At 39.7% G+C, this 22216-nt stretch overlaps 1 protein-coding gene across 4 annotated transcripts in view; it reads right to left on the bottom strand.

Moving 5' to 3' along the window:
• LOC133409439 (arginyl-tRNA--protein transferase 1) overlaps positions 1 to 22216 on the bottom strand; it is a 56941-nt gene that overhangs the window by 13844 nt on the left and 20881 nt on the right. For all 4 annotated transcript variants that reach the window (XM_061689434.1, XM_061689435.1, XM_061689436.1 and 1 more), the window contains 2 exons: positions 20545 to 20726; positions 14345 to 14444 (listed from right to left, as the gene is read on the bottom strand). In XM_061689434.1, coding sequence (XP_061545418.1) covers positions 14345 to 14444; positions 20545 to 20726 — 282 coding nt within the window. The remainder of the gene's footprint in view (positions 1 to 14344; positions 14445 to 20544; positions 20727 to 22216) is intronic.

Below are 22216 nucleotides of genomic sequence, written 5' to 3'. Positions count from 1 at the left end.
AGGGGATCAACGCTTGTCGCCAATGTTACGTGTGCTTCACGGTTCTGCCGGGACCACAACCAGGGTCACGACCCATAGCACCTCAACACGGAAATACAAAGTGCAGTGCAACAAATACGACACTGGCTGATCTGATGAGCAAAAATGTTGCTTCAACGGAAAATAGAGGATGTGGCTCCAGAGGTGGGTAGAGTAGCCAAACATTGTACTCAAGTAAGACTACTGTTAGTTGACAATAATGTGACTCAAGTAAAAGTAAAAAGTAGTCCTTCAAAATATTACTTGCGTAAGAGTAAAAAGTGCAAAGTGAAATTATTACTCAAGTACTGAGTAAATAGTGAGTAACTTGTTTTTTTTTTTGCTTTGTTTTTTTTTTAACCACAGCATGAACATCCATTAAAAAAATTAAATGTGAATGTGCAAATTCTGATGTTTTTGTGTGTGAGTGTGTCAAAACTCCCCCACTCCCCAAAAACATCTGCAATTTACTGCACGGTGTTTTCTCAAGTTATAAGTGAGCTGAAATATCCACGTTTGTGCAGACAGTGCCAGACAAATGCTACAATACATGAAAGCTGTTGTTTTTGTTTGTCTAAAATCAGTTTGTCTAAAATTGTCTCGGGCCGCATTGTAGTTATGATTTCCCTCAGAGGGCCATTAGAACAGTGAAACCATATAAATGTTTTATAACCAAATCATATTATTACCATTGCACAACAAATTGAGGGATAACTAGTTTTGAAATCCGAAGACAAGGATAATAGATTGTTCAAGTATTGTTTAAGTTACTGTATAAAAAGGGTGTGGTAAGAGAAAAATGCAATATCTCAACATTATTGTGTATTATTATGACAATTTGGAATTGGGGCACAGATTTTAGCAAAAATCATGGAAGTTGACAAGCATGATTTGCTTTCGCGGGCCACATAAAATGATGTGGCGGGCCCCATCTGGCCCCCGGGCCTTGAGTTTGACACCTAGGGTCTAAACGTAAACACAAATAGCGCACCGTTGCCTTTATGGTAACGATGACCTTCCCAACATGGGGGCCACGTATGCACGACGATCAGCTGGGCTGGCTTATCTAGTGTTAATACCCGGTTTATGGCCGGGAAGCCCAACAGAAGACGCTGAGTGAGGTCATGTGACTTTGTGTCCTTTGATTGGTGAACTAGAATTAAACGTCACTCGCGCTTCAACTGGATTGGCGCCAACAGCGACCAATGCGGAAGTCGTAGTCTCATGCACGAACTAGTTGATATATAAGCAATAATTGATCAATAAATGTAGCGAGTGACATTTAGATCATTGTAACGGAGTAAAAGTTCCATTCCTTCTTAACAGCAGAAGCGGCGGAACCTCAGGCCGCATATTCGTCCACTGCGGAATAATATTCACAATTACATCTGTGTGTGGATGGTGAATGTGTAGACTGGATCTAGCTGCCAGTGTTCAAGGAGTCTGAAACAGCCTATGACGTCGGCGACCCAACCCCGAAAAACTCATCGGATCTATACGATTCACGTAAATGGCCTATTTTGAGTTTCCATGTATGTAGACAGAACCTGAAGCGCCCCCCCCCCCCCTCATAAAGAAATACATTTTCAGTCCACAGGCTTCACATAAAGATAAATAACAGGAAAAATGCTGACAGAATGAATTTTTGTGCCAACAGAGAGAATCCAACGCACAAATGTCACAAAAATATTCTGTTCTTCTCTGACATTCTGCCATTCATATTGACCTTGCTTTCTTACACACCTCAAGAGGATAATCGCCTCAGACCAATAAATATGATTTATAAGAAAGGTAATTAATCAGACCCATAAATCAACTGCACTTTACTATGAACCAGGAATCCTCGTGACAACCTACACCACTTTTTGCTTCTTTTTCTTCTCCATTTCTAGAATGGACTAGACTAGACTAGAATCTGAACACAAAAGTTTGATTAAAACTAAAAGAAACTGACGTTTATTAACTAACATTAAGGAACTGGAGGAACTTTAGAAGTCCTTAAAAATAGTACGAGAGAGAACAAAATAACATGGAATAACTTACAAGCACCACTTCAAATTTATATTAATACATCTCAATGGAGAAATTTAAGTTCTGTATATTATAATTTCAGAAGAAATTTAATTTTTTTTTTTTCAGGACTTAAAATATTTCATGTATTAAGGACTAATTGAGTGTAAGCCCATTTGAGAGGAAAAGTACATTGCTTCACACCCAGACCGTTGCAATGTTGTTGTTCGAAGTTGCTCGCTTTAAGAATTAGTTGAGGGAAAGATGAGAAGACTGGATTTGGAGTTTTCTTTGCAACACCCACATCTGCTGCTTATTTCATATTCATATCACTTAGGTTTTCTCTCTAGTTGAATTGTCTTCTATCCCAAGTATACGTGCACAAGTTAGGCAATGTGGGGAATACATTAATAAAAAGAATACACTAAACGTGTAGTAAAAGTGTAGTTACAGAAAGGTGGCATTAGACCTTTTGAACAAATCAGCCTGTTTTATGATAATGGAGTTTGGTCATGACTCATGAATAGAAAATTGAATAGGGAACTCTGGGGGAAAAGCAAGCACTTTTGACCCAACAGACAAATATGGCCACCACGTCAAATGTGCAATTCATCTGTAGTAAGTTGTTTAGTTGGTTTTCACTCAGGGCATGAAAGAAATTAATTGGGATACAAAGAAGTCTTGTGTGACCCAGAGCCATGTAGACTTAAGCCAGTCTGGCCCGGGTTGTGCTCTGACCCAAGGTCACATTCAGCCAATCTCAGTTAAAAAAATAAAAAAACATAAACATGGACCACAAGCCTTCCATCTATCCTCCCTCTCATAGATACAACTTTCACAATAGTCCCTTTTCATCATTAAAGGATTGCTGAAACATGCACATTCTGGCCCAACAAGGGGGCATGTGGCTGCTGATGGACACATGTAAACAGCACGGCACACAAACACACACACGCAGCTAGACAAATAACACTAAGAGCCAAGCAGCCTGGACACAAGGATAGCATCACTGAAAGACATGTCCAAACAAGACATGACTCTGAATTGGGGCCCACACAGACCCATACTCTCACTGTAGTCTGCAACAATACGTTTATTTATGTAGTGGTGGAGGTCCTTTTGCAAATGCCCTGAACATGTCTGGAGTCTATGTTTTGGGGCAGATTTATACTACAGGCAGCAGTTTAAACACACAGTGTCCGCCAAAGCTTTTTCACCCTAGTCAACACATAACCACAGCACAGCCTTAAAATAAAGTACCTAGGCTGTGGGCCCCAAGATTGCCCTCATAATCCTAACACCAACCCACTCCACCCCTAGCTCTGCCTCGCCTAGCAATGCATCACAGCTCCATGGATGACAGGTTAATGAGGAGAAAATATTTTTATAAGATCACATTTCAACTGACTCCTGAGAACCAATGGCATAGCTTTTATGGATATCAGTTCACAGCTTGAGCACTTCTATCTCTTTATCACTTTTGGTCTTAAAATGCAGGCAAGCCTGATATCTGTCTCACACTCACTACAGCTTGGCGACAAGTGGAATTACAACAACTAATCTTGGTCTTAAAACCCCACCTCAAAGAACAAACTCGGCTCTTCATGCAACACAAAAACGGATTTCAAATTGCAGCTCAGAAGTGGTTATCGAAAGATCTTAATGTAGTTTGACGAGCCTTTACAGACAAAATGGCACAGCTGCTGAAGTTAAAAAAATAAAATAAATAGTGGTGAATTTAATAGTAACACAAACACCTCCGGCTGGCAGCTAGAGGGCTCTGGATCTGATCAGCATGACACCATCTCTAAACTCTCACTTTCAGCCCTGTGACCTTCGCACCACCCCCTCGCTCCAACCATGCTACCACTCACACCCCCAACTGAATCATTCAAAATCAACAGTGTGACTTAATCTCCTCCTGACCTGACCCTTTGAACCTTGCTCTGTCAGACCCTCACCCTGTCAGCACTACTCACGGGGGGTGCCAAGTGCTGGCTGCCACAAGACCAGGTTGTAGTCTGTTAGTGATTTGTTTGATACACAATTATGACAAGATGAGAAAAATGTGTTGATGTGGGGAAAAAAATACAAAAAGAATGGTAATGGTAAAATATTTAAATAAATGTCTACTGAGAGGTTCACCGTTGGTGGTCTGTAGTTAAATAAAACAACAAAGTGAAACTGAATATAGACCTAAAAGAGTTTTCTAAAACGTAACATTTTGAAAGATAAGTTTCAAACAAAAAAATGTATACCTCAAACATGGTTAGTAGGGTTTTATACTGTAAATGAAAGTTAAACATCTATGAAGTAGGGCTGTCACTATCGAATCTTTTTTTAAGTGATTTTCCTATTGATTATCAATCAAATAATCGCGCCTCACTATTAACAAATACATATATATATATATTTTGTTATTACTAACATGCATTTTAATCTAATTTATAAGGGATGGACTTTGACGCTTTAACTGCATATGTTGGTACCATGGTATAAATTTGGTGTACAACATTTGCAATAGCAAAATGCTAAATGGTTAGCAATCACGATTAGCATTAGCGATTACTATTTTAGGTCAAAAAATGCTAACTACCAATCAGCTCACTCATATATCATGTTATATGTACATTACACATCTAACAGCGTCTTCACTTACAGACGCTCCTCTGTCGTTGTGGCAACGTTTTCAGTGGCCCAACATCTGCAATAAATGTCTTTGCGAAACATGGGTTCCAGCAGCGCAAACGTGGTTGGGGCGGATATTTTTTTTTTTTTTGGTTGGTCCTGGCGGAGCTTTGAGGCAGAAATATTTCCGTCGACCTATTTTTGAGGTCGACTTTGCAGAGTTATTCGATTTTTTTCCCCCTGCCCAACTTTGAAGGTCACCGGAACATTTAAGAATCACCTCAAACTACTTTAGAACTGCACAAGAGTGATCTGAGCATGAGCATGAGACTCACCTCAAACTACTTTAGAACTTCACAAGAGTGATCTGAGCATGAGTATGAGACATGACAAGTGGAAAAACAAGATCCTCACTGCTGCTGTAGTACACCATGCCAAAAAAGGCTTGTAATAAGGCCCTCAAAGATAAAGAAATGTCCTGTCATGGTTAGGTCTGATTGAAATCATACTATATGGCGTCATCACTTTGCTTGCTTTCTATCAGGCTTTAATCCCAACCAAAATGGTAGTTGCTTTTGTGAAAACAAAACAATCAGTTGTCTCGACCTGTATGACCTGACCTGTATAACGCAATTAGAATGTTTATTAGCCCTATACTGAATACAGTATATAGTCAAATAGAAATATTTAAAAAAACAAAAAAAACAATGCAACATTCATGAAAAGAGGCTTGTTACACAAAGTTGGGGAAGTGGGCATCTGTGGAAATATCCACCGCTAGATGCCTCAAACTCAGACACTGTCATTCTTAATCTGCCCAGATGTAATGTACAAGTTACACTGAGAATGTGAGGTCAGATTCCCATACACATAACATACTGCATAAATGGTGTCCTTGTGGGAAAATATGCATTCAGTCCACTATCTGAGACATTTCACAAGTTATAACCTGCAACTTAGTACAAGAAGAGAGTTAGGTTGACTGTGAACTACAGATGCCACTGTAAAACAGAGAGAAAAAGAAAACGTTTCAAGAATAGGTCGAGAAAATTGATGTGTCTAAAGAAAACTGGAGAACATGTGGGGGGAAATCAACCACTGTTCAAGGTTTAATCATTTATGTATAATTAAGCATGAATCTTGAGAAAATGAAACCCATTGATAGCTCAGGTTGAATGCATTTTATACATGTCTAATTTGACACAATATCTCGAATGATAAACTAATTAAGTACATATAGTAGTAAAGAAGTCACATCCACTCAAAAATATTTTATGTTGTCTGAAATCAAAACTTTAGCCATATGAGACAGCTGCTGGCTGCTGCTTGAGAACTGAACAGCTCTCCAATGATGAAGTAGAGAAAATAAATCTATTCGTCTAATCATGTCTACAATTGACATACAGCACAGTATGAATTAAAAGTGTGAAGTAGAAACTTAAACTAGCTGCTAATATAATAGTTACCCATAGCCTGCCATAAAAATGTTTTAGCTAAAATACAAACAATGAATATACAGTATATGACGGAAGCATTAGTCTGAATAAACCATTAGAAATCTATTTCCTAGTACAGTATTAACTAGAGGTGTGGACTTGAGTCATGATTTTGATTACTTTAGACTCGACTTGACAAGATGTTAAAAGACTTGGAACTAGACTTGGACAGCAATGACTCGTGACTTCACTTGGACTTGAACCCATTGACTTGAAAAGACTTGCTAATTGGACCACAGCACTGAGAAATCAACACTTTGTGATTTCTCTTGATCTCTTTCTCTTTCTCCAGCTATATGTGCAACTTACTTACTTTACTACAAGAAAATGTGATAAGTAACAACATAAGGCTGAAAGTCTCGATTATCTATTAGGTCAAAGTCTCGCGCACAACTTCAGTTGTACAGTTGGGTCCACAACTCCTGTCCAACATGCTTCCCCTCCTGTCCTATCCTTCACTCACAGGATGTAGCACTACTGACCCATACAACACTCGAACCGAATGTGTCATTGTACTAGTTATATAACGCTTTACTTTCATAGTCTTGTTTACAGCTGGTGCTTTGCCTTTTGTTGTATTCTTTTCCAACATTATGTAGTTACATTTTCGCTCTCTCTGTTGTTTTTGTCAATCCCCTTTAAAAACCTTATTCTGTGCAACTGAACGACCATAATTCTCAATAAATATCCATCAGAATACAAAGACACCATATTGGCAGCTTAAAAAGTTCACTGTGACAGTAAAACTGTTCCAGCCTTTCTCCTTGACCAAACAACCAAACAGGACAAAAAGTCTTGCACGCCATCATTGCTAATGTGTAGTTAGTTTTTATTATCGTTTAACAGTTAAAACCTTGTTGGGCACAATCTGGTAGATGAATTGATCAACAGGTCATTCTTTCACACACTACCTAAAGTAATGGTTTTATTGAAGGGAATAAATAAATAAACAACCTAAACCTAAATAAGATATACTTTCCAAGAAACACTGTTAACATACACAGAAACAACAACAACATTTAACGTAACAATCAGGATGTTAATTATGGCAAATAAAAAATAAAACATCTACATTGCTTTGTGGGAATCGAGCGGCTTAACGTCACGTATGCTTGTTTTCGTTAGCATGAGCAACTATCTTTGTGAACGATCATGTAAATGGTTAGACGACGGGCCAGCCGCTCCGCTGTCTGGGCTTCCTGTACATTACAGTCTGTCTTAGTCAGTGTAGTGTTCTCAAGAACCAGTCTTGTAGTATATTTCTTTTTTTATTCATTTTATTTACCAATCGATCAGCACGCATCTATTCGACATCCATCCATCCATTTTCTGTAGCGCTTATCCTCACTTGGGTCGCGGCCGTGCTGGAGCCTATCCCAGCTATCATTGGGCAAGAGGCGGGGTACACCCTGAACTGGTCGCCTGCCAATCGCAAGGTACATAAAAAAAACAATCATTCGCACTCACATTCACATCTACGGGCAATTTAGCGTCTTCAGTAAACCTACCATGCATGTTTTTTTTAATGTGGGAGGAAACCGGAGTACCCTGAGAAAACCCACGGAGGCATGGGGAGAACATGCAAACTCCACACAGGCGGGGCCAGGATTTGAACCCCAGTCCTCAGAACTGTGAGGCAGTTCTAACCAGTTGACCACTGTGCCACTCTATTCGACATTAAAATACATTCTTCTTCGTGTCCTTTTTTCACCTTTTACAGGTTAAAGTTTGGTAATGATAGCGGAGCAATAAAACTGTTGTATTAGATTTTACATCAAAATATATAATTCAGCTCAGTTCATCTCAAGTGTGGTTCATTTAGAAGTCTTTCAGTGCACATGAGAGGCACTTTTCGGAAAAAGGTGTCAGAAGGGCTAAGACCTTTGGGCTCATTTAGCGTCCAACAGCTTCACCTTCTGCTGCCTGCAGCTCAACATCAGAGAGCTAGAGAGGGCCAAAGGGACAGGGACAGGGACAAGAGCCAGCGGCAGGATGTCACGTCTATCCACAAAAGCACCAGCCAAACCAGGAAGGCCCTGTGGGACACGCAGTCTCAGATTTGACAACAAAGGAGAGGGTTTGAAACAGGCCAGGCAACCTCCTCTTTCGTCCTAGTCTCCAAATCTTGAGTAACCCTGCGCACGTCTCAGACATGGGTCTGTTACCCGTTAAACAGTACAACTACTTCAAAATAATGTTAATGTGCAAGCAAAAAAACATTTTTTTTTAATATTTTTAAACCTGTTCTACTCTGCTGCACCTGCTATGCAGAATGCTGACTCTGTATGCCTTTTGTACTGGAACAGTTTTGCTGTGTAACGGGAGTTTGAAATGGTCCCTCTATTTAACGTATTTAATTCTTCTTCTTTTCCTTTTGGCTTGTTCCTTTAGGGGTCGCCACAGCGCGTCATCCTTTTCCATGTAAGCCTATCTCCTGCATCCTCCTCTCGAACACCAACTCCCCTCATGTCTTCCCTCACGACATCCATCTACCTTTTCTTTGGTCTTCCTCTAGCTCTCTTGCCTGGCAGCTCCATCCTCATCATCCTTCTACCAATATACTCACTATTTCTCCTCTGGACATGTCCAAACCATCGAAGTCTGCTCTCTCTAACTCCGTCTCCAAAACATCCAACCTTGGCTGTCCCTCTGATGAGCTCATTTCTAATTTTATCCGACCTGGTCACTCCGAGAGCAAACCTCAACATCTTCATTTCCGCCACCTCCAGCTCTGCTTCCTGTTGTCTCTTCAGTGCCACTGTCTCTAATCCGTACATCATGGCTGGCCTCACCACTGTTTTATAAACTTTGCCCTTCATCCTAGCAGAGACTCTTCTGTCACATAACACACCTGACACCTTCCTCCACCCATTCCAACCTCCCTCTCCCTGTAGCCTCACTCTTCCCCCACCACCCCTCTCATTCATGCACATATATTCCGTCTTACTTCGGCTAATCTTTATTCCTCTGCTTTCCAGTGCATGCCTCCATCTTTCTAACGGTTCCTCCACCTGCTACCTGCTTTCACTGCAGATCACAATGTCATCTGCAAACATCATGGTCCACGGGGATTCCAGTCTAACCATCTGTCAGCCTATCCATCACCACTGCAAACAGGAAGGGGCTCAGGGCTGGTCCCTGATGCAGTCCCACCTCCACCTTAAATTCGTCTGTCACACCGACAGCACACCTCACCACTGTTCTGCTGCCCTCATACACGTGCCGTACTATTCTAACATACTTCTCTGCCACTCCAGACTTCCGCATGCAGTACCACAGTTCCTCTCTGGGTACTCTATCATAGGCTTTCTCTAGATCTACAAAGACACAATGTAGCTCCTTCTGACCTTCTCTGTACTTTTCCATCAATATCCTCAAGGCAAATAATGCATCTGTGGTAATCTTTCTAGGCATGAAACCATACTGTTGCTCATAAATACTCACTTCTGTCCTGAGTCTAGCCTCCACTACTCTTTCCCATAACTTCATTGTGTGACTCATCAACTTTATTCCTTGATAGTTCCCACAGCTCTGCACATCACCCTTGTTCTTAAAAATGGGTACCAGCACACTTTTCCTCCATTCCTCTGGCATCTTCTCACGCGCTAGAATTCTATTGAACAAGCTGGCCAAAAACTTGACAGGCACCTCTCCTAGATGCTTCCATACCTCCACAGGAATGTCATCAGGACCAACTGCCTTTCCATTTTTCATCCTCTTTAATGCCTTTCTAACTTCCCCCTTACTAATCATTGCCACTTCCTGGTCCACAACACATGCCTCTTCTACTCTCATTTTCCTTTATTCATCAACTCCTCGAAGTATCCTATCCACCTGCATGCTTCTACCTCCGCTCTTGTAGGTCACCCTATGTTCCTGCCTCTTCTGGATAAAAAGTGTTCACTACAGCCATTTGCATCCTTTTTGAAAAGTCTACCACCATCAGTCCCTCCAAGTTCCTTTCCTAGATGCCGTACTTAATCACTTCTTCATCACCCCTATTTCCTTCACCAACATGTTTATTACAATCTGTACCAATCACGACTCTCACTCTGTCTGGGATGCTCAGAAATACTTCGTCTAGGTCCTTCCAGAATTTCTCTTTCACCTCGAGGTCACATCCTACCTGTGTGGCATAGCCACTAATCACATTATACATAACACCCTCAATTTCAAGTTTCAGCCTCATCACTCGATCTGATACTCTTTTCACCTCCCAGACATTCTTAGCCAACTCTTTTTTTAAATAACCCGACTCCATTTCTCTTCCCATCTACACCATGGTAAAATAATTTAAACCCTGCCCCTAAACGTCTAGCCTTACTGCCTTTCCACCTGGTCTCCTGGACACACAATATATCAACCTTTCCCCTAATCATCATGTCAACCAACTCCCGAGATTTTCCCGTCATAGTCCCAACATTCAAAGTCCCCACATTCAGTTCTAGGCTCTGTGCTTTCCTCTTCTCTTTCTGCCAAAGAACCCGCTTTCCACCTCTTCTTCTTCTTCTTTGACTTCGACCCACAGTAGCTGAATTTCCACCGGCGCCCTGCAGGTTGATGACGCCGGTGGCGGATGTTGGAATTCTTTATCTGAATGCTCATATTTGTTTGGCAAAGTTTTAAGCCGGATGGCCTTCCTAACGCAACCCTCTGCATTTATCCGGGCTTGCGACCGGCCTACAGTTAGCACTCGCTTGTGCCCCCCATAGGGCTGCATTGTTTAACATATTTCTTACTTTTGTTAATTATTCTGATGTTTATGGAAAATACGGCCGGAGAGAAAGGAGTTTTAGGGGACAGAGCGAGGGACAGAACAGACAAGGAGAATGGGGGTGTGAACCACAGCAGAATGATAGTTAGACAGTCTAGATATTTGACTACACATTACAAAGTCAAATTGCATTCTTATTTGTGGACGGGGGGACTCCCTCAATAGGACAAGACTCGAGAGGACGGAAAAGGGCCTGGTAGGACAGGATGTGGGAGGTGACCAAGGCAGTGCTACTGATGAGGTGGTGGTGGAATGCTTTTATAGTGTGTAAACATCTGTAAGAACCTGTGGGTTGATATCTTAACACAACCTGTGTTATTATTAGTGGTCCCAGCACAAGCAGTTAAAGCCTATAGTGTCTCTATGGAACTTATAGAAATGTAAAGTAAGTAAGTAAAAATAAAGTCATAATTGATCGGGCTTGATAGTTGATTGGGCTTTGAAGAGCCTCAATTCTCTCGTACTGTATGACAAGTACACCTTTACAAAGCACATGAACATGGGCCATAAACGTAGCAAAGTGAAGATGATAAAACACATTCAATAGCTTCAATATTATTTGCCTGCAGCCCATCTACAGGTACATCAATAAATTGAAATATGGTAAAAAAAAGTTTATTTATTTCAGTACTCATAAATTATATATATTCAAACAGCTAAAGCTTTTGACACTATTGTAATTTATTGAGATGTACTGTACCTGTATGACCACAACATAATCTTGCCAAATTTTCCACAAAGGGATAGGAGGATGTTAGTGAGTAAAATGAACATGAGTGGTGTCAAGAGCTTTAAGTGGTGTCCAGCAGGGTTTATTGCTAGAGCTTTCATGGATAAAGAGGTAAACAGCAGGCAGGACTGGGATCCAGAAATGAGTAAACCTCCAATACAATGCCACTGACGTTTATGGGCTCACCGTCATGAACAATATCACAGTATGTGTGTGCATTAATGAACTACTTGGGCTCATATGCAAATGAACATGAGACATTGTGTGTATAACAGCACAAGCAGTGTGTGCATGGGAGGATTTCTGAGGGAGTATAAGAGTCCAAGGTGGGAACTCGGCAACCTTCTCACCCTTGTTCTATTTTACTCTCCAAGGGTAAAAAAGGAAGAAGTGGGGAGGTTGTGAGCATGATGTTGTAGTGGCAAACACACAAGAACAGATATGGCGATAAATCCCCAACAAGACATCAGTCTGCCATGGACATGGGAACATCTTTCGTGAAATAATGGCGGGATGAGCCGGTGAATGAAAGAAAGGCAAAATTTCAATAAACTACTTCGACTAATGCATTTGAGAAGGCTCCTTTCATTTACCATTCTTGATGCTTCAGCATCTGAATGAGAATGCAGATAAAGTGAAGCTTCTATCAAATTAATGCATAGGCCTATTCACAATTAGTCCTGACAAGTCCAATTATTACTTTACTACTCTATAATGCTTGCAGCCATACTTGATAGATGACTTCATAAAATGCCATCCCAGTTATCTTAATCCTCTCTATCCTGTGACAATAAGGTGTAAAAATGTTATAAAAATATACAGTGGGAACGGAAAGTATTCAGACCCCCTTACATTTTTTGCAGCCATTTGCTAAAATCATGTAAGTTCATTTTTGTCCTCCATGCAGGCATGGCACCCCATATTGAAAGAAAAAAATCGAATTGTTGAAATTTTTTCAGATTTATTAAAAAAGAAAAACTGAAATATCACACAGCCATAAGTATTCAGACCCTTTGCTCAGTATTTAGTAGAATCACCCTTTTGAGCTAATACAGCCATGAGTCTTTTTGGGAATGATGCAACAAGTTTTTCACACCCGGATTTGGGGAACATCTGCCATTCCTTCTTTCAGATCCTCTCCAGTTCTGTCAGATTGGATCGTGAACGTTGGTGGACAGCCATTTTCAGGTCTCTCCAGAGATGCTCAATTGGGTTTAAGTCAGGGCTCTGGTTGAGCCATTCAAGAACAGTCACTGAGTTGTTCTGAAGGCACTCCTTCTTTATTTTAGCTGTGTGCTTAGGGTCATTGTCTTTTTGGAAGCTGAACCTTTGGCCCAATCTAAGGTCCTGAGCACTCTGGAGAAGGTTTTCGTCCAGGATATCTCTGTACTTGGCTGCATACATCTTTCCTTCAATTGCAACCAGTCGTACTGTCCCTGCAACTGAAAAACCCCCACAGCATGATGCTGCCACCACCATGCTTCACTGTTGGGACTGTATTGGACAGGTGATGAGCAGTGCCTGGTTTTCTCCACACATACCGCTTAGAATTAAGGCCAAAAAGTTCTATCTTGGTCTCATCAGACCAGAAAATCTTATTTCTCACCATCTTGGAGTCCTTCAGGTGTTTTTAGCAAACTCCATGCGAGCTTTATGAGTCTTGCACTGAGGAGAGGCTTCCGTCGAGCCACTCTACCATAAAGCCCCGACTGGTGGAGGGCTGCAGTGACGGTTGACTTTCTAGAACTCCCATCTCTGGACTGCATCTCTGGAGCTCAGCCACAGTGATCTTTGGGCTCTTGTTTACCTCTGTCACCAAGGCTCTTCTCCCCAGATTGCTCAGTTTAGCCGCACGGCCAGCTCTAGGAAGGGTTCTGGTTGTCCCAAACGTGTTCCATTTAAGGATTATGGAGGCCACTGTGCTCTAAGGAATCTTAAGTGCAGCAGATTTTTTTTTTTGAAACCCTAGCCAGATCTGTGCCTTGCCACAATTCTGTCTCTTAGCTCTTCAGGCAGTTCCTTTGACCTCATGATTCTCATCTGCTCTGACATACACTGTGAGCTGTAAGGTCTTATATAGACAGTAATCAAGTCCAATCAGTATAATCAAACACAGCTGGACTCCAATGAAGGTGTAGAACCATCTCAAGGATGAGCAAAAGAAATGGACAGCACCAGCGTTAAATATGAGTGTCACAGCAAAGGGTCTGAATACTTATGGCTGTGTGATATTTCAGTTTTTCTTTTTTAATAAATCTGCAAACATTTCAACAATTCAGTTTTTTCTGTCAATATGGGGTGCTGTGTGTACATTAATGAGGAAAAAAAATAAAAAATGATTTTAGCAAATGGCTCCAATACAACAAAGAGTGAAAAATTTAAGGGGGTCTGACTACTTTCCGTACCCACTGTACATTATGAACCAATACATGATTTTTTGTTTTGTATTGTTAACAGTTTAAAAAATGTGTAATGGGACAGAGGCTAGGAACACCAACTTGCTAATTTGCAGTATATCACCATGTCGCAGGGGAACAATGGACATTAGATATTCTTTCAACCAAAGTTTGTATGATGGCTGACAACTGAAGCACGCAATTTTGCATGTCAGCCCTATAACCTGAGTTTTAAAAAAAAAAATTTACTCGAAGGATTATAAACAGACAGATGTGTTGATGGCAAACATACCTTATACCGCATCTTGGGACAGGAGTGAATATAAAAGCCCAGGTAGTAGTGGGACAACTTTGGGGACTGTTTCTGTAGCTGCCTTGTGAAAGCAATCTCCCTAAAATGGAAAAGGCAGGTTAAGAATTTGAGGTTATATATTTTAGTTACTGAGAATGAATAACATTATAAAGGCAAGAAATGCTTGCTGTAACAACTTATAATACCATATTAATGTAAATTAGATCAGTATTGAAATATCAGACCAGATTACGGTGTTTTAACCGGCCCTGTAATTAATGACCAATGTACTGATTACATTGCTCAGCAAGAAATGCTGGAACACAGACAGAAAATGTTCCAAATAAAACTGAAACACGTGTTCGTTATAAACACACGCACAAAAAAATCTCTGGTGTGCACAAATTATGGTGAGATATTCAAAGATAAAATACAAATAGCAATACCTCAAAATCAGTGAATGTTTTTCATGCAGCATTTAATGCTGGTATTCAGAAACAAAATGGTTAAAAACATTTAAAACCAGTGCTGAGGAAGTAAACACCCAAACTCAAAGAGGCAGCTTTTCTTGTCTCATTTCATTAGACAAAAACAATGACCTTCTCTCTATATAGGCACTGAGCCGTTAAGCACAAAAGCAAGCAGGTGGTAAAAAAGGAGAAGATTTAGAACTCTAAAGATTTAAACAGCTTCTTCAAATACAGTAAATGTCTTGCGTTCTTTATTTCCCCCAGTAGTTTCTTCCTTAATTGCATCCTTTTACTAACCCTCCATTTTCTCCTTCCATCTGCCATTTCCTTCACCATTCCATAACTACGGTAAATTCCAGCTCCTTTTGTTTCACCCTTCCTTCTACTACCTTTCATTCACTCAAATGAAGGGGGAGAATTCCCGTTCTTTCAATACTTTAGAGTGAGAGAAAGAGGCCTTAACATAAAATAGATGCTCTGAAAAATAAGACATGGGACAAAGCAGACCAGGGGAACATGGGGGAGAGAGAAGTGCAGAGAGAGCAGGAAGAGAATATAAAAGAGCATGTTGGAGAAAGAAAAAAGAAGGCTGAGGAGAGGCCGCTACAGCGAGGTGCTAGAAGGTCACCCACTTGCTGCCAGGTTCCTGGGTTCCCATCCCCTTGTCACAAAAGGCCTGAATTGAGTGTCGGGGGGTGCACGAAAAGCAAGGGGTCCATTCACAAAAAGCCATGCAGACCCCCCTCCTTTCTCTTGAGCCCTTCACACCCCCAATCTCACCCCAATGGCAGCAGCTTGAGTTTACTATTATCCCCTCTTCAGCCATCTGACACTCCAGCACAAGCCAATTATCAAGCCCTGATGAGTACATCCACACGCACGAGCGCACGTGCACGCACACACACACACACACACACACACACAGAGAGAGAGAGAGAGAGAGAGAGAGAGAGAGAGAGGGAGCTGCAGCCACATATGAACAAGGAAACATTTCTTCAAAAACGACAAAACTTGTGCTAATTAGCTGGATAGGATGGTATGTTAAGTTGTAGAGCTGACCAATGTGTGCGTGAACCTATTTTTGCAAGGGTGCCACAAAAACAATTTCACATCACCTCCAGATTGTTTTTCACAACCTTTATTGAGCCAATTTTATATTGGGGGAAAAAAATTAATGATACACCGTCACACAAAAGTGCCTCAAAAAGTATACATACTGAAATAATGAACATCTTGTTTCAATTTACTTTTAAATGTGCTTATTCAAGATGGCGCCTACCAGTGTGGTCGCCTCGGTTACGCGCTCTCTAGTATTATTTTTGTGTTTTTCGTTCGACTCACTTACACAAGGCGAGACTTGCTAACTAAAGGAGTCCACTCCAGACTTTCTTTCACCAACTTTCGCAAATCCGCTCAGTTTTTTCCCCGGAGTTACCCATCAGAGCAGCGACCGCGGTCCTCGGCGCATGGAGACGCAACAGAGGGAAGGAAGCGAGCCGGCATCCAGGTGAAACTCCACAAGAGAGGATACAGATTGGCGTTTCCCAATTTTATATTACTCATGCACTCACTGTAACAAGACCCCTACACAACCAAAAAACTCCTGCTAAAAAGCAGCTTACTGTGGTGGAATCATTTACCCAAAGCACCACGTATGATAAGAAAAGGGCACAATGGAGAACGATCACTAAAGCGATCACTTTGCACATCGCTCAAGATATGGTATGCATATATTAGATCTGGGTTTATCCATTTGCTGTAAACTGGAGACCCCAGTTATGTGCTACTAAGACAAGTATTTTGATTAAGTTGCCTTACCCCATTTGTACAACAGGACTCGTGAGTAAATTAGCAGAGAGCTTGACGGGGTGTCGCTTTATCATGCAACGACAGACGTGGTCCAGTTGAACCATGCAGTCATACATGAGTTTGAAGGCGCACACTATCAACAATGACTGGGCTCTGTGGAGTATTTGTCTCCAAACAGCATACTTTCCAGAGGGTCACTGGTCTTCTTTGCCAAAAATCTATAAAAGTTATAGACAACAAGCGCAGACCGCGTGTCCTACACTTCAACCAAAAGGTCAGTTTGGTTTTGTTCTTCCAGTGTGTTCAGGGAGACAAGTGGCACTGTTTATCTTTTAAAACAAGGTTTAACAAAAGTTGTAAGTTTGAACTTTATAAAAATCTTGGAGTTTATTTTTTTTATTTGCATTCAATGTGCTATGTTACATTTATTTTTCCAGAAGTATTTTATTTAAGACAGAAGTTTTGCACCAACTTTTTGAAAACTTGTTTTGTGTTTTCTCTGTCATTTGTACTTATTGCTTTCTTTAAAAAATAGGGAAAAATTGGAAATAGATTTTTTTTGTGAAATAATCTGAGATTTTATTTTCTGGCCATATCGTCCAGCCCAACAAGGAAGAGTGCCAAATGTTGCAGAAGTTAAATTGTGCCATGCTGACCCCTATTTATAAGATGGAACGTTGTAATTCACGTAAAAGTGGGCCAGCAATGTATTAGTTTTATAATGTGCACACTCATGCAGACAGTTACATTTTTACATCCCCACAACCCCACTGATTTTTCCCCCCCAAGTGAATTGTAGAGGTTAGGTCAATATTTTGCATTCACTTTTAATATCCATTGTGTAGTGGGGCGTCATGATTTGTTACTGCATAGAAAAATATGCTTAGTGTCAATATAATGCCACCACAGCATTAAAAGTTGATTTTCACAAGAAAGAAAAAGCTTTGTGTTACAATGTATACTACTTCAGGCACTTTCCTGAGAAGGAAGAGACACTCCTGGAAGAACATTCTCAACACCACCCTCTTCAGTTTGAATCACACATGTACACGACAACTCCAAAGGTTTTTGCCCACAGAACCCGCCACATTGTGGTTGAGATGACCAGTTAAATGATTGGTCCACTTGTCCTCATTGGATATGCAAAGTTGCTTTACATTGTTGGTTTAAGGAACCCACATTTAAAACATTTTAAAACCTTTTTCAAGCCGTTTTGGTCAGTCCACTCATTCATGATCTATGGTCAATCTTATGTTACATTAATTTGTGATTGATTTTTTTTTTTTTTTTACAGGGTATAAAACAAGTATGAAAATGTTTTATACTAATTACACATTTCAGGCTAATGATATTCTTTAAAATGTTTTGAAAATATAGCAATGCGTCTATGCCATTTGAATGGCAAGATGAGGATTAAGTGTTATCTTTAAGAATTAATGCTGCAGTGGGCAGCTTCTATTGCCCCTCGGCTGGAATTTTGCTTTACAACAGAGCCGTCGCTTCGATATGACATTGGCTATGCTTAGCCCTGCCTCCACTCCCCTCCTCCATCGTGTGATTCCAGAATGTTTAATTTCATTTTGAAGAACAACTGGAGAAAAGATGAATAGTCAAAAGTCAGCAGTGCGCGTTACACATATGTATAGGGGCCAATGGAAAAAAACATTCACATTTTATAAGTGTATGCCGCCATCTATTGGTTATGAAAAAGCTGTACACTTTCATTCCAAAATGCCACCGCCACCTAGAGGTTATGAGAAATGTGTACACTTTCATTGTAATATGCCACCTAGTGGTTATAAAAAAGGGTGTGGCCTACACATGTACAGTTGTGCTCATAAATTTACATACCCTGGCAGAATTTGTGAAATATATATATATATATATATATATATATATATATATATATATATATTTTTTTTTTTAATTTATTTATTTATTTTATTTTTTTTTTATTTTTTTTTTTTAAGTATGACTGATGACTAACAACCATCATTAATTTATTTGTGGTTATGGTCTGTTTAATGATAATACTTTTCTGAAATGCTTCACCGTTTAATTTTAATCCCATTAAAATAAAATTAAATGAGTTTCCCCTGGTCCTTCATGTTTTCTTTAAAGAATTGTACCCATCTTACAAATTCTGCCTGGGTAATCAAACATATGAGCGCAACTGTGTGTTTTCTCATTTACCAAAAGAAAAGTAGGGCTGTGAATTTCAAAATAACAGCAAGTAAATAAAAAAAGTATGTGTTCAAATAAAGTGCTTAACTTCAGAATAATTATTTGAAAAAAAACTAACAAAATACAGATAATACTTCATGTTTTGATCATATGGGTAGAAGCAAAATCATGCATTGTAAAAATGTATTACACATAAGTAGAAGGGTTTTCCAGAATTTTGAGGTCAACCTTGGAGGTGCGTCGTATTTTACATGGGTGCGCATTATACAGGAGAAATTACGGTAATTATTTTCTGTTACAGAAATGCAAAATAACATGTTTAGCGTTTTACAAACGGGAGACAACGGGCAACGCTCAGACCATTGCTAGGTAAAATGCGTCGTTTCCGGTACGTCATTTTCTGTGCGCCAGCAAGCACCGTGTGCAGGAATGTCACTAGTGTACACGGAATATAAAAGATCAAATACTGAAAAATACAGCAAGATGGTAGAGGAGCTGATAGGCTTCATCAGCATTGTGTCATTTCCCCTAGTAGTGGCTTGGGTGAAAATGACTATTTTTATTTTGTTTTATTATTATTATTTTTTTTTAAAGTTACACATTGCAGCTTTAAGGCCTTAATTTTGAAAATTCAAATGCAAGACTCTTGGACAGTCAGCAATTGCAATTGGTGACTTGTGTGTTCTGTACAAGGGTTTTGCGCACAGACAGCAAGGGACTGTAGACCAGTGAGTAGAAATGGGTAAAGACCTGTGCTCTGGTATCCTACAATAAGCAGGAGGACTTCAGTGCAGTGGGCGTCCAGTTCCAAAACTTCCTCCAGACCCAATCACTTTGTTTGAGTCTTGAATTCTAATTCAGACTAAAAATAAAATGTGAAGGGAAGCAGTGCACTTAGAATCGCAGAGGTGCCCCCTTTAACATGAGCAACGCCCACCTGTCTAAACTGGTATCACGTTTTTGTGGACACACACACAGACAAGCACACACACACTGTACACCATCATTAAACCAACATCTGTGAAATATTTTAAAATGTTTTTCCACTTTACTGGAATGGCCAGAAATGCGTCTCCAGTGTGTGTAGTGTATGTATACGTGTGCTCTAATTTCACATGGGCAGAGAGAACTGTCGCCAGCTAAACCACAATTGGAAAACTGCCTCTGCTAATCAAATGTGAAGACAGAGGAATGTTCCTTACAAACACGATATTAAATGTGTGTGTGTGTGTGTGTATATATATATATATATATACATATATATACATACATATATATATATATATATATATATATATACATATATACATATATATATATACATATATATATATATATATATATATATACATATATACATATATATATATATATATATATATATATATATATATATATATATATATACATATATATATATATATATATATATATATATATACACACACACACACACACACAGTAACTTGCCTATACAGTATATATTACATCAAAGAAAATATTTTTCGAAGAGGGGAGGGGGGTCTGTGAAAGAATGAAATGGCAGGATATATACAATAAAATACTAATGAAAGACAGGCAAATATAAAGGATCTACAAGTGACATTTTACGAAGACAATATGAAATTTCAAGTCCATGTTTTACTGCAAACTGATTGATTTGATTGTTCTTTAAAATTAAAGTAAAAGTGTGTTGTTTGATCTTAGGATCAAACAATGCGAGTTCTGACAACCAACCTGAGAGCAGAGTAGGATCCCAGAGACAAGAAAGCAAAGTCTGGGTGGTAGTACAGGTAGACGGACGACACACAGGAAGGCAGGATATCGATCACTCCCACTGCCACAATCTGGCCATCTAGCCAGTACTGCTGGTGAAAGGAGCCATAACCCATCGTGGGCCCATCAACAGAGTACTCTGCCTGGGACGGCACAAAGAAAGTGGATAAGATTAAAAACCATTGCCACTGAGCAAAATAATTGCAGTGCTCTTACGTGCAAAAGCCTGCAAAAAAAGATGAACATCGCATACACAGGATTTTGCCTCTACATATCATCACAATGGATTTTAAATAAAATAATCAAGATGTGACATACTGTAAGTACAAACTATCAGCTTTAAGGTATTGCAAAAATATTAACCATTTAGAATTACAGCCATTTTATGTAGAAAACATGTATTTTCAGGGGTTCGAAAGTATTTGGAAATTTGAAAATTATGGTCTGCTAAACTTGGATGAAAATCATTTGCCATCATTGGGTGCCTGAAGTCCAACTTTTTTTTTTGTGTCTCCCCTTTCAGTATCCTCCCTGGAGATGCTTTGCCAGGGCATCACTTCAGTCCTGACTATTTGCATACTGCCTTCACTTTTGTCTTGAGTGAGTTAAAAGTATGCTCTACTGTTTGCAATTGTGTTCACAGTATGTTTAAGGATACTATCCACATGCACGGTAAAAAATAAAAATACACTTCAATCACATTAATTTTTAAATAAAAAGGCATTGTGGTAGTATATAGAGGTATTTAGGAGGTTCTTTCTGCCAGGCCTCACACATTATGTGTGGGGGTGTACAGTAGCGTCACTTTCTGGCTGCTAATGGCTCCCAAATGTGGAATGAGTGCAATAGTAAAGAGAGTTGGGGTAGAGTTGGTACTAGCTTCAGAAACACTCCCGGAGAGAACTTTTTAATAAGTCACTTCACCAGCCAGCTGTGGCTTGCTGCCAAACTTTCTCCTGTATGTCTGTGTTTGCGCGCTCCATGTGGTATGAAATAATGTGCGTTAGGGTGCATATGCTTGCTTGTGTCTAATCTGTTAATATGACACTTATGTGTATGATGTAGGGTGCAATTATGTGTGCCACTTATCAAAGGGACTTGAGAGAGATTGTTTGATTTAGTGTAATTTCTCCAGGTTTATGTTTATGAATATGTAAATGTGTGGCATATTCCAGTGCATGAGAAAGTGCTTGTTATCATTCATCGGTACAATTATGCACTCACCAGTTCAGTATGCATTCACTTTATACACTGATTTCAACAAGAAGCAAGGTACAAAAATGCAGGACTTGTGTTACATGTTATGACTGAGATAACTGCCATGGTACTGAACACCAGATTTGTTTCTGTGAATGTTGGCGTATGTGTGTGTGTGTACGTGTGTGTGCTTCTTGAAGATATATTTTTTAAATAATGTGTTACACCAGCAACATTGTAATTTTAAAATAGCAACAATTGTATTGTGTTTTTACAATATTTTTACTGAGAGTGAATTTACTTACATATGTCCGGCAGCAAATATTGTGGTTTATTTCACTGGAAATTATCAATAATAACTGACTATATACTGTGTCTATACATTGTGTGTTTAAAGCAATAGTCAGTGTAATGGAATAATATAACTCATCATGGT

This window comes from Phycodurus eques, chromosome 11 (genome assembly GCF_024500275.1).
Source record: "Phycodurus eques isolate BA_2022a chromosome 11, UOR_Pequ_1.1, whole genome shotgun sequence".
NCBI classification, from domain to species: domain Eukaryota; kingdom Metazoa; phylum Chordata; class Actinopteri; order Syngnathiformes; family Syngnathidae; genus Phycodurus; species Phycodurus eques.
The sequence above is the reverse complement of the archived record's forward strand: the minus strand, read 5'-3'. Positions and strand labels throughout refer to the sequence as shown.